The 10,426-nt window shown below is 52.1% G+C and overlaps 1 protein-coding gene across 3 annotated transcripts in view; it reads left to right on the top strand.

Moving 5' to 3' along the window:
- The window catches only part of ASCC1 (activating signal cointegrator 1 complex subunit 1), a 26,406-nt gene extending 16,336 nt beyond the window's left edge, over positions 1-10,070 (top strand). For 2 of the 3 annotated variants that reach the window (XM_010714317.3, XM_003207915.4), the window contains exons 8-9: positions 894-973; positions 9,746-10,070. In XM_010714317.3, coding sequence (XP_010712619.1) covers positions 894-973; positions 9,746-9,862 — 197 coding nt within the window. In that variant the 3' untranslated portion in view covers positions 9,863-10,070. Of the gene's footprint in view, positions 1-893; positions 974-5,961; positions 6,030-9,745 lie in introns of those variants that run through there. The other variant, XM_031554402.1, reaches the window with a different exon arrangement.
- Positions 10,071-10,426: the final 356 nt, after the last annotated feature.

The raw sequence follows: 10,426 nt of genomic DNA, 5'->3' as shown, positions 1-10,426 counted from the left end.
TGTGCTTATTTTAATTTTAAAAGTGCCTTGAAGATTGTATGGGGGATGTTACTAAATAAAACCCAAGAAAAACTGAAAAAGCTGCCAGCAGAGCTGGAGGAGGCAGACGTGCTTTGAGTACTTTCTGGGTCCTTTCTAAGGTTCTTCCTCACAATTTCAGACCCACTCTTGGCCAGCAGCACTCATAGGAATCTTGCCCTTTGGAGGGGGGGGCACGCTGGCAGTAGCATCCAGTCCGTGTGCTGAACTGCTCTATCAGGCATGTGAGGCATTTGGAGACAATGAGGAGAGCTTTACCCAGGCAGCCATAGAAATCACTTTATATTCGATACGGGATCTGATTAGCATTGTTGGTTGTGAGTGGGAACTCATAGTTTATGCTGGAGATGTAGAAGAAATATTGAATGCATTCAGTGAGTGTGGCAAAGGTCCCTTAGAAAGAACAGATGATGTACTTAGGGATTATATAAAACTTCAGACATCCTCGGGAGATAGATCTGAGATGGAGACATTTGGCACTCACTGTAGGCCTGGATCGCTCTTCTCCATGTCTCAGTGGGTGGCTGCTTCCTTGCCTCACATACACACACGTAGATGGTATGCAGGATGCTCCCCACAGCAGGTGCCCTTCAGAATCACCCCAGCACCAGCTGTGTGCAGGGTCTTTCCTCCAGGTGTTGCAGGTGATCCTGGTGGAAGCACTGATCTGATCCCTGCATAGTCAGCAGGGATATCTTTAAGATCAAAATGGCAGTGTTTTTGCATGAGGAGCTGTGCAAGGATGGTTTATCAGCTGGTCGCTGACTTTGGGGAGGGGAGGATTTGGGGGTGAAGTAGAGCACACGCAGTTCTCCTATCTGAAGCCGTTCTGGTGGTGGCTTTTCTCTTTCCAGCTGAAGAGCGAAGCAGCGCAGTGACTGGTAAATCATCCTTCAAGGAGAGGGAGTCGTTTAATGGGCGAAACATCCTCAAGGTCAGTATGAAACAATTAGAGAAATGGAGCCAGGTGCTGATATTACATATCCAGAAGAGGTTGAAGCACCTCTTTAAAACTGCTTTTGTCTTTGGCTTATGGGATCTCCCAGAGCGGGGGGGCATCTGTTTAGGAAATAAACAATCTAGATTACTTCTAGTTGGGAGCAGAACAGTATTTAACAGAAGCGTTCTCAAAGCTGGTGAGCTCAGATCAGGAATACGTCACACGAATGCTAAGTGGGTGTTGGTGTTGTCGTTCACTTTGCTCATGTTTTACCCTAGAGACTTAGGCTCCTGTTGGTTTGCAGCCCACCAGAAAGGCAGACTTTGTTGCTCTTGTTTCACTCACTCATGCTTGTTTTTCTGCCGCTAAAACTGCCATTTCACATGCTCTTTTTGCTTGTTAAATCTCTGCTATTAGTTTGCATGGTTCTGCTCCAGAAAACCAGTGGATAGTGGGGGTCGGAGTCAGCTTTAGTATTGATGGGAGGGCAGGAAGCGAAATTCCCCAGGCTGCAGAGGTGGCAACGCTGGGCTGATGTGCGGTGCTCACACCCCATGAGTGTCCAGGGAGAAAAGACAAGCCTGGAGAAGGAAATGAGCACTGGGTTGTAAGCCAATTTAAATCCTCATTGTGTGAGCTGATTTGTTATGATAAGAGGGAGGCAGGAGAACGCATGAATACGTGCATTCACATCATGAAATGATAGATGTTCCGGCCACAAATTGGCAGCGGAGAGACATGAGCAAGGATGCAGATTGGATGCGAAACGGACAGCTCAAAAGGACTGTGGGGCATCAGGGGACAGAAGAGGTCTGTTTTGTGTTTGCAGTTCTGCTGTGCAATGCATTAGGTGCTGGCTGCATGGGATGTGAAGACAGAGAGCAGAGCTGATTGATCTCTGCACAGAGGACAAAGGGACAAAATTAGGTTAAGCTCTCGCCGGCAGTGCGAGCACGGTGTCATGACTCAGCACTGCCACGTGTGGAGCGCTTGCTGTGAGACCTCAGGGCTGCGTGGCGGAACAGGCCAGTGATGGATGTGTCCCCTTTTTCAGCTCCCCAGCACCTGAGCTGGCCCTGGAGAAGGCAGGTAGCAGCCCCAAGTGCCTGGAGGGACTCAGTTTCCAGGGAGCACCTCCTTTTCACTTTGCCCGTCAGTCCCTTTTGCGTTTGCTGATCTTGTCCTTGGACTTCAGAGAGACGTAAAATTCAGCTGCCCTTCTTCTTTAACGTTCCTCATCCAAAAATGTGCACAATTTGAAAGGCATTACGCTGCTCACTCAACTGTTTGCAACACTTGTGGGTTGCACTGTGGGGCCGTGGGTCTCATGGTGCGCAACTTAGAAATGCCTCGGCCCTACCTCAAATGCCATTTTTTATTTGGCTGCTCTCTGAAATCAGAGCTGAGGGACTTTTAAAACCCCTAATTGGTTCTGTACTGATGTAGCCCAAAGAGCTGCTGGCTGTTTGGACTGTTGATGATTACTTCAAAGCGTGCCTTCCTGCAAGAAATGTCATCCTTCTCCCCCACCTCCACTACATTTCCTAACCTACTCGCTTCGTATTTCCCTTTGGTCTCCCATGTGCCTGCAGCAGAGCGCCCGTTGGCATTAATTAATTACATGAGTCATAAATAGCTGCAGGCTTCTTACCCGAGGAGCCCGGCCCCAGCCAGTGTGCTCCAGCATGACCTTGCAGAACTGCACCACGTCCTCTTTTATATACATTATTTATCTGTTGCTCAGTGAGGTTGCCCTCTCGCGAAGCGGCTGTGTTAGCTCCTGCAGCAGGATCTAAACGAAGGGCATTGGTGAGCGTGGTGTCAGGTCATCATGCTGGGCCTCCTCCTTGCCCAGCTGTGGCTGTGGCACTGCCAGGCACGGGCTTGGCTTAGCAGAAGGCAGGACCTGCAGGTAACGGTGCACAGCAAGGTGAGGATGGCCCAGTTCCGCCGCTCCCCGGGGCCGCAGCTGGTGCGTGTGTGTAGATGCACTGGCAGCAGTGTTTGCCGATAGCCTGCCTGCGCTACCCCGGGCTCCAGCTGGTATTTTGCTTTTGGCAGGACTCATCAGAATTTTATTGAATAATCCTTTGTTCTCCCCATTGCACAGAGTTAAACACACACTCTTGTTTGTGCTAATAAATTGTTGTGCAGGCCGGTGCCTTCCCACACTGCTCAGAAAATAGATCCTGTAGGATGAATTACATTGAGGAGTTTAAATTCCCTCTGTCTTGAAGAATATTTGTGCAAAATGTTCCTTGGTTTGCTTGGTGCAGAAAGCCCAGGGGAAGCGTGTGAGTGATTTGTGCCTCCCATGAAGGTGCGAGACGCTTTGGCTTTGTTCTTGCCTAGCTGAGTCCCAAGGAACAGGGCTGCTTTATGAAGCCCTTCATACAGAGCAGTACGTATTGCTTCCAGGGAGGTGGTGTGCCAGCTCCTCGCACGTCCAAGTCACGGACCGCAATCCTGCTCCAGCATCTCCCATGTGAGTAAGGTCAGGCTGGGCACAGCGGGGAGATGCCAGCTTGGCAGCCCCTTTGTGCTGCCTCCTTCTCCTCCTCCCCTGCTCTGCAGGGTGGCTGTGTGCCCGGTGTCGCAGCTGGCACAGTGCTGGCACTGAGGCAGCCGGGGCAGCTGCGTGCATCTCCGGAGCCAGGGCTTGGCTGCCTTCAGGCTTTTATTTATTATTTACTTGGTCATTTATTTATTTTCCCCTGTGAAAATGCTAAGGCTGTGGTGAATAAATAGAAATGCAAAGGAACGTGAAGATACAGCCAAAATGTTCCAGGATCCTTCAAAAAGGCTTGCAGTAGGAAGAGAGCCATCTCGCCAATGTGCCAGCTCGGACATTGTTAGAACTGAAGGATTGTATCTTGAGGTTTGGGATGTAACAGGGTGGCCTGTACTGTGTGTGGACAAGAGGTAAGCACATTTTGAGCAAGGAAAGGGGTGAACCCTGCCTTAACAGATTACAAGATTATGGACTGAGAGAGCAGCTCTGTGGGTGCTGTGGAGCAAAGCTTTGGCAGGCACTGAGCTGAGGTGCCAGGCCTGGAGCTGGGTCCATCAGGACAGAGGCACGTGCTGCTGGGACAGACAAGGCAGGACCCAATGGGGCTCCAGAATTTAAGGGCATTAAGTTATGGGGCCGTGTCCTCTGTCACTTGGTGATTTTATTCAGTGACAGACCAGTGCTGGTGGGTTGCATGCAGACCTGGTGGTGGTCACTGTTGCTACTTCTGTCTTGCTGGGCAGGAGTAGTGCAGCAGCTGTGGTATTGCAGCAGTTCAGTTTAAGGTATTTGATGCAGCATCATGTGAAAGCAAAATCTTGGCCTTGAAGCCCTCCCTGTACCCTGAAAATACCCCAAGCCCAGCAAGCTGTTAAGCAGAGCAACATCTGCCTCTGCACAGTCACTGCTGCCAGTTCTCCTGTGGACTGAGGAATGCTGCATATGTTCTGCAGCCTCTGGCACCTAGACTGCATCTCTGCAGCTTTCCTTTGGGAGTTAGAGGAGATGGACTCTTTTCCAATCGTAGTTTTTAAATTAGAAGACCCACGTTAGGCGAGATCAAGGCTTCCTAGTGTGCAGAAAAAATGATTTGGTGGTCCTCTGTGATGAGATGAGAGTATGTACCCAGCACAGCTCTGAGAACTGGAGCAAGTGTGTGCTTGTGCTCCGCAAAGGGGAAATCTCTGCCTTCAGTTCTGATGGTGCTGCTATCGAGGGAGAGACGGGCATGCATAATTCTGGGAGGAAAGGGAGATGTAGTTGGGTCACCGTGAAAACGTCTACCTACATGCGGGCTGTGTTTAGTGCAGGAAAAGAAAAAAGAGCACACTGATGAGTGAAAGTGGGGAGCTCATCGCAGAGGCACCCTGGCCCTTCTGCTGGCTAATGCTCCCGATCTGCCTGACTTAATGGGCTTGCTCTGTGTCCAGGCTCCTCCTCTCAGTGGCTGTGAACGGACCTGGGAGGTCACATTGACAGGTCCTTGTCCCGGTGTTCCCAGGTGTTTTGCAAGCCTCTTGGCATCACTGCAGCAAAGCCAAAGCCCAGGTCCTACAGCACCTGCAGCTGCTGTTTTTAATGGGGAGTGCTGGGTGCCACAGGGGTGAGGCTGCTTTGGAGAGATGCAGGGGTTAATCATTAATTCCTTAAACCAGTTGTACTGTGAATCCCTCACATTGGAAGTTAGCAGAGCCTTTAATTTGCTGGGGTGTTTTATTCTTGTCAGAAAGATGTGCGAGGATGCAGTAACCTCCAAATGTCCCACTTGTGTTTGTTTCTTAGTTTGCAGAATGCCTTTCACCATAGCAACTAGGGCTTGCTTTCCTCAAATGCATGAATTTTCATGGATTTGCAGCAAGGAGGGGAAACGACCCAAAACCCTGTGCTAAAGCAAAAGCTTTGCAGTGTGGCAGAAGCGTTGCTGGGTTCCGCTCATGCAGGACGAACCAGACAGTCTCTGCTGAACAAAGCCTGGATCTGGCCCCAGATAGCTCTACTGGGAAGAAGGCAAACCTGCATGTAGCCTCCCGCCCTGTTTCCCATGCAGACGGAACCCAGCAATGAGCTCCTTCTGCCTCAGGGATGTAGAGGACAGTGAGCATGACCTCCCTTGGCCCTTTCTGAGCTTGTTGCTTTACGATCACCATGTAAGATAGATGCAAAACACCCATAGAATGGCATTTGCCAAAAGCTCCGTGGCATTTAGGTGGGCATTTACTCTGGCTCAGCAAAATAAAAATGTAAGTAAGAAATCGCCTGTCATGCATGCCAAGAATGCCCTGAATCCTGCGCATCGCTCACTCTGACATGAGTGGTACTTTTCCAGGTAGAATTGGCTTACGTGTGACTGCTGTCCAAGGGGCAGAATGGGTGATTTAAGCAGGAGGGCTTCTCCTTTGTCACCGCGGACTCGTGTCTTGCACTGGTCTCGTGCTAACCCTGGGTGCCGATCACTTGTCTGTAATTTCAGGTCTTGTGTTGCTTTGCTGCAGAGCAAGAGAATATAAATGACTGGACGAGACAGGCTGAATGCTAATGGTAAGGGAGTTAGTGCTCTGCTTCTAGCACAGACCCGCTGCGCTCCCCCAAGACAGGCTGCCAGGTCTTTTGTGAGCGGCTTGCCTCCCTCCTGAAGTCTGGATGCTTTCTTTTTTGTAAGGGAAAAGAGGCTTTGGATGCCCGAGCAGTGTAAAGAGCCACAGGAAGGGAGCCCTGACCAATGTCAGCAGGAGGTGGGAGCTCTGTGGTGAGACACTGCTGTGGATGGGTGCTGCCTACCTGCTTCTGGTGCTTGTCTTGTGTTGCTGCTGGTGAGCCTCCAAGCGCAATTAAACCCCTGGCAGATAGCCTTTGGCATACTGGTGTCTGCAGTGAATAACACAGGAATCAGATGTTTCTTTCTTGGCACCAAACTGTCTCAGAAAACATATTTTGAAAGTGAAAATAGAAGAGGAAAAAATCCATTAATTGAACAAGCTTCCCAGATCTTGACAAGTAGCCCGGTTAGGTTTCATCCTCTGTGAGCCCGCAGATGATTTGGCTCGGGTTTGTCTGGGGGACTCAGGGAGCTGTGGTTCAGGCCTCAGCTGGAAAGGTTTGCTGCATTTCTTGGGGTGAAGAGGGAGGAGCTCCGGGGCAGCTTCTGGAGGTGGAGGCTGTTAAGTTGGCCAGCAGAGCTTTTAGCAGAAGTGCACGAAACCAGACATGCTGACCCCGCAGGTCCCTGTTCTACCAGCAGTTTCCCAGCACTGGGTTGTGTCTGTGAGCGGGAAGCAGCTGTGACAGAGGAGGAGCTCCAGCAGACAGAGGGTTTGCTGGAGTTGGATGACTTCACCTGGTCTTTCACATTTCTAACCCAGCCAAGGAGAGCGGGGCACCTGGCTTTTCCTGCCAGCGGGCCCCAGGCAAACAACAGTACACACATCGCTCGCCTGCAGGGCTGATTCATTGCGGGCAGTGTTGTACTGCTGAGCCATTGTGCCCCTGCCTTGGGGCACTGCTTCCCGGCCTGGAGCTCCAGCAAAGCCAGCTTCTCCCCACAGAGCAGGTGTGTGTGTGTGCACCTCTGCGTCTTTTTCTGTGGTAATGCTGCTCTTTGCTGGGAGTTTTTAATTGTAAGGCATTGTGGTGAATTTTCACTCCCTGGGCGTTTCTGAGCTCTCAGCAGGGCAGCATGGGCTTGTTATCAATTCCGGACGGGTCATTTTTGGCTGGCTGCTGGAGACAACGTAAAGCCTTACAGCGATCAATAACCGTGACGGCAGTGCAGAACCCAGGCCAGGCAGCGTGAGCACAAGCCAGAGATTACGTGGAGGAAGTTTTAAGTACCTTGGCCTTCCTCCCATCACCTGGGTTCCTTCTGTCCTCCCACTGCTGTTAATACTTCTCACTCTTGTTGAGCCCGCGACGGGTGACGTGAAGGCACGAGCTTGCATTGGCAGCTCCGCTCTCTGGCAGCAGAGCCGAAGCGTGCTGCAGCTGTCCCAGTGCGGGGCAGTGCCATGATTTATTGCTGCTGTTTCTAGGTTTGCACACAAAGGTGCCGCTGCGCTCCAGGAGAGCTGCTTGATAAATGCCCAAATGCATGCTTCAGCCAGGAGTCCTCTTTTGCACTTATTTCCCCAGTGCTTTGGTCATATCTGCTTCATAAGCTGAGGCAAAGGGGGAAAACATGCAGAAATAGCCCTCCTGTTAATGTGCCACTCTGACTTTGCTGAATTGCCGTGGTTGGGGGCTGATGTTTGGAGGAGTGTGTTTGGCTGATGACTGAATTGCTGTTTGATACGCAAGTATTTTCCTGCTGTGCAGGCTCAGCACATCTCCAGTGCCTTCACGCTGAGGTGCAGGGCTCGAGGTTAAATGTTAGCAGTGTGCTCTCCTTGTTGAGGTCTAATTCGATTTGGGAAGGCAGAGGGTACTTAGTTGAATGATGCTATTCCCTCAAGGGGCATTAGGAGATGGCACGGCGTGTGCGGGGTCAGCTCTGCAAATTGAGCTTTTTCCTCCATCGGGCTTGTTTTCATTTATAGTATTAAGAAATCCCCCATCCCACCCCCTTATTTATTCCTCAGGCAGTGAGGATGTAAATCCATTGGCGTGTTTGGATTTAGGGCATTGCCTTGTTGCTGCTGAGCCTGGCGTCCTGCTGCAGCCAGATGCCACGGCTTGTGGCAGCCCTGCGAGTGACCGACATCTGCTCCCTGCAGATCCACACCTCTTCCCCTCTGCGGCTCTCTGGGAGGGGGAACTGCACCAACCTCCAGGGCTGTCCTTTTCCAGAAGAAAAGGAAAAACACAGAGTGCTCTTCCATTTCGTTGGCCTCCCCACAAGCAGAGCGTTTCTGTGGTGGGAGATATAAATATCTTTCTCAGCTCTTGCTTGGCTTCTCCCCAAGATAAATAGATGTGGAAGAAGAAAGTGGAGGCTGAGCCCTCTGAAGCCTCTCCCAAGCCCCCAGGATGACTGTGGGATGTCTGCTTGTCGCGGAGGCACAGAGCCCTTGGAGGAGGTGCTCCAGGGCCTCTTTCTCAATTGCCTGCGGTGGATCTGGGCTGTGTGGTGCCATGACTCTGATACTTGTGCATGGTATCCAGTTGCCTACGAGCGCTGAGGAGCATCGGTGAGGAGCTGGCTTGAAAGGAGAGCAGGAAAAAAATAAGGCTGTGGCTGTCCTTTAAATCTTGTAGTGCATTTGCTCTCAGAAAGTACAGCTGCATTACCAAAAATCAATAGTCCTAGCAGTGTTCTCCCTGGGAAACACACGCACTCAGACTCGCAGGAGGTAGTAGTGCTTAAAAAAGGCCATGGGAATACCAAGTGCTTCGGTACAAAGCCTTTGCTTCACTTTTAGCAGCGTGCAGATAGAGGAGCCTTGCCCTAGCTGCTGCCTTCTGGGGCTCTCCTATGGCCTCCCTCATCCAGTGGGAGCTGCCTTGCTGGCTGCTCGGGGGGCACCTTCTCACTCTGCTCTGCCCAAGCGAGAAGAAAAGGAGACCATCCTCTTCCCCAGCATCTCTTATTCATGAGGCATTTAAGTCCTACCCAGGCTTTTGGGAACATAATTAATCTTTAATTGTATTCATCTTTAATTGCATCAAATGGAGTTTGTGTGGTGACAGACATTCCTCTTCCCATCCTCCTCGCCCCTTGGAGAAACCCCCCTGGGACAACAACCTTGTTCCAGTGGGACTCTGGGGAAGTGATGGGCAATGGAGAGCTGTTGGGGTTTTGACCATGAGGTGCAGGAAGGCATGATGGAGGAATCAGCTCCGCGGAGCAGTGCTTTTAATTCACGGGTGCGTTTTCTGCATCCTCCTGGAATGGAGCAGGAGCAGCACGTTGCTCTCAAAGTCACTGTGTTCCCAGCAGTGTCACCGAGCTTCCCCGTGAGAACCTGATGTCATCTTTTGGCTGGCTTCGTGGATGGGATGAATGGGCTGAGGCACGCCTCTGGCCCCGGCACGACTCACATGCATGAGCCCGCTGCCAGTCCCTTGCCAAACAAAGGAAGGATTGTTGAGCAGAATGGGGTCAGTGCTGGGATGGTGCCTGCTGACCCTGGTTAGGACCGAGCTGCGACCACAAGCCCTGTGGCCTGGGCCAGGAGCAAACACCCTCTCCTCAGCCTGCGTGCCGTAGCTGTGCTGGGATGGGGGGAGCAGGCTTGGCAAGCGGCACGCGGCCCTGCAACAGGAGCAGCTGCAGGCTGAGCTGCTGTTGTCGTTCCTCAATGGCTTTTTCTCCTCTCATGCAGCTCTTTGAGAACTTCTCCTTCGGCGAGGCGCAGCTGGACGCGGTGCTGCTCTCCCAGCGCTACTCCTCGGATGCCTCTGGGTACTATGGCACAGCAGGGCGGCTGCTACTGCACTGACCTAGGGGACGGTTGCTGCACAAGTGATGGAGAATAGCAGCTGCACGGGGCTCGGGGGCACCTTCTGCCATGTAGCGTGGCCGTTACTGCAGGAGGGAGTCTGGGGCTTGGAGGGGGTGTGGGATCCTCCTGCACTATTGTGCCACAGCTCCAGCAGCGAGCCTGCCTGGTGTCGGTCTACAAATAAAGGAGTTCTGTTCACGGGCAAGCATTTGTCTCTCGTTTCACTGATGGCTCCTGTGCTTAAGCTCAGGGCATAGGCAGAGCTGCCCCCCCAGGCATCTCAACTGCCCATCCGTGGCACTGTGCACCTCCAGGGATGGGGCACCCACAGCTCTGGGCAGCAGTGCCAGCACCTCACCACCCTCTGTGTGAAGAATTTCCTCCTGACGCCTAAGCTAAATCTCAGATCTTCTAGTTTACAGCCGTTCCCCCTCGTGCTATCGCTCTGCGCAGAGTCGGTTCTCCCTCCCGCTTACAAGCTCCCTGCACGCGTCCTCATTGCTACCGCAAGCGAAAGCGTGGCTTTTCCGCAGACCCGGCGCGCGGTACGGGGCACGGCGG

This window comes from Meleagris gallopavo, chromosome 8 (assembly GCF_000146605.3).
Source record: "Meleagris gallopavo isolate NT-WF06-2002-E0010 breed Aviagen turkey brand Nicholas breeding stock chromosome 8, Turkey_5.1, whole genome shotgun sequence".
Taxonomy (NCBI): domain Eukaryota; kingdom Metazoa; phylum Chordata; class Aves; order Galliformes; family Phasianidae; genus Meleagris; species Meleagris gallopavo.
This window is presented reverse-complemented; position numbering and strand designations above follow the sequence as displayed.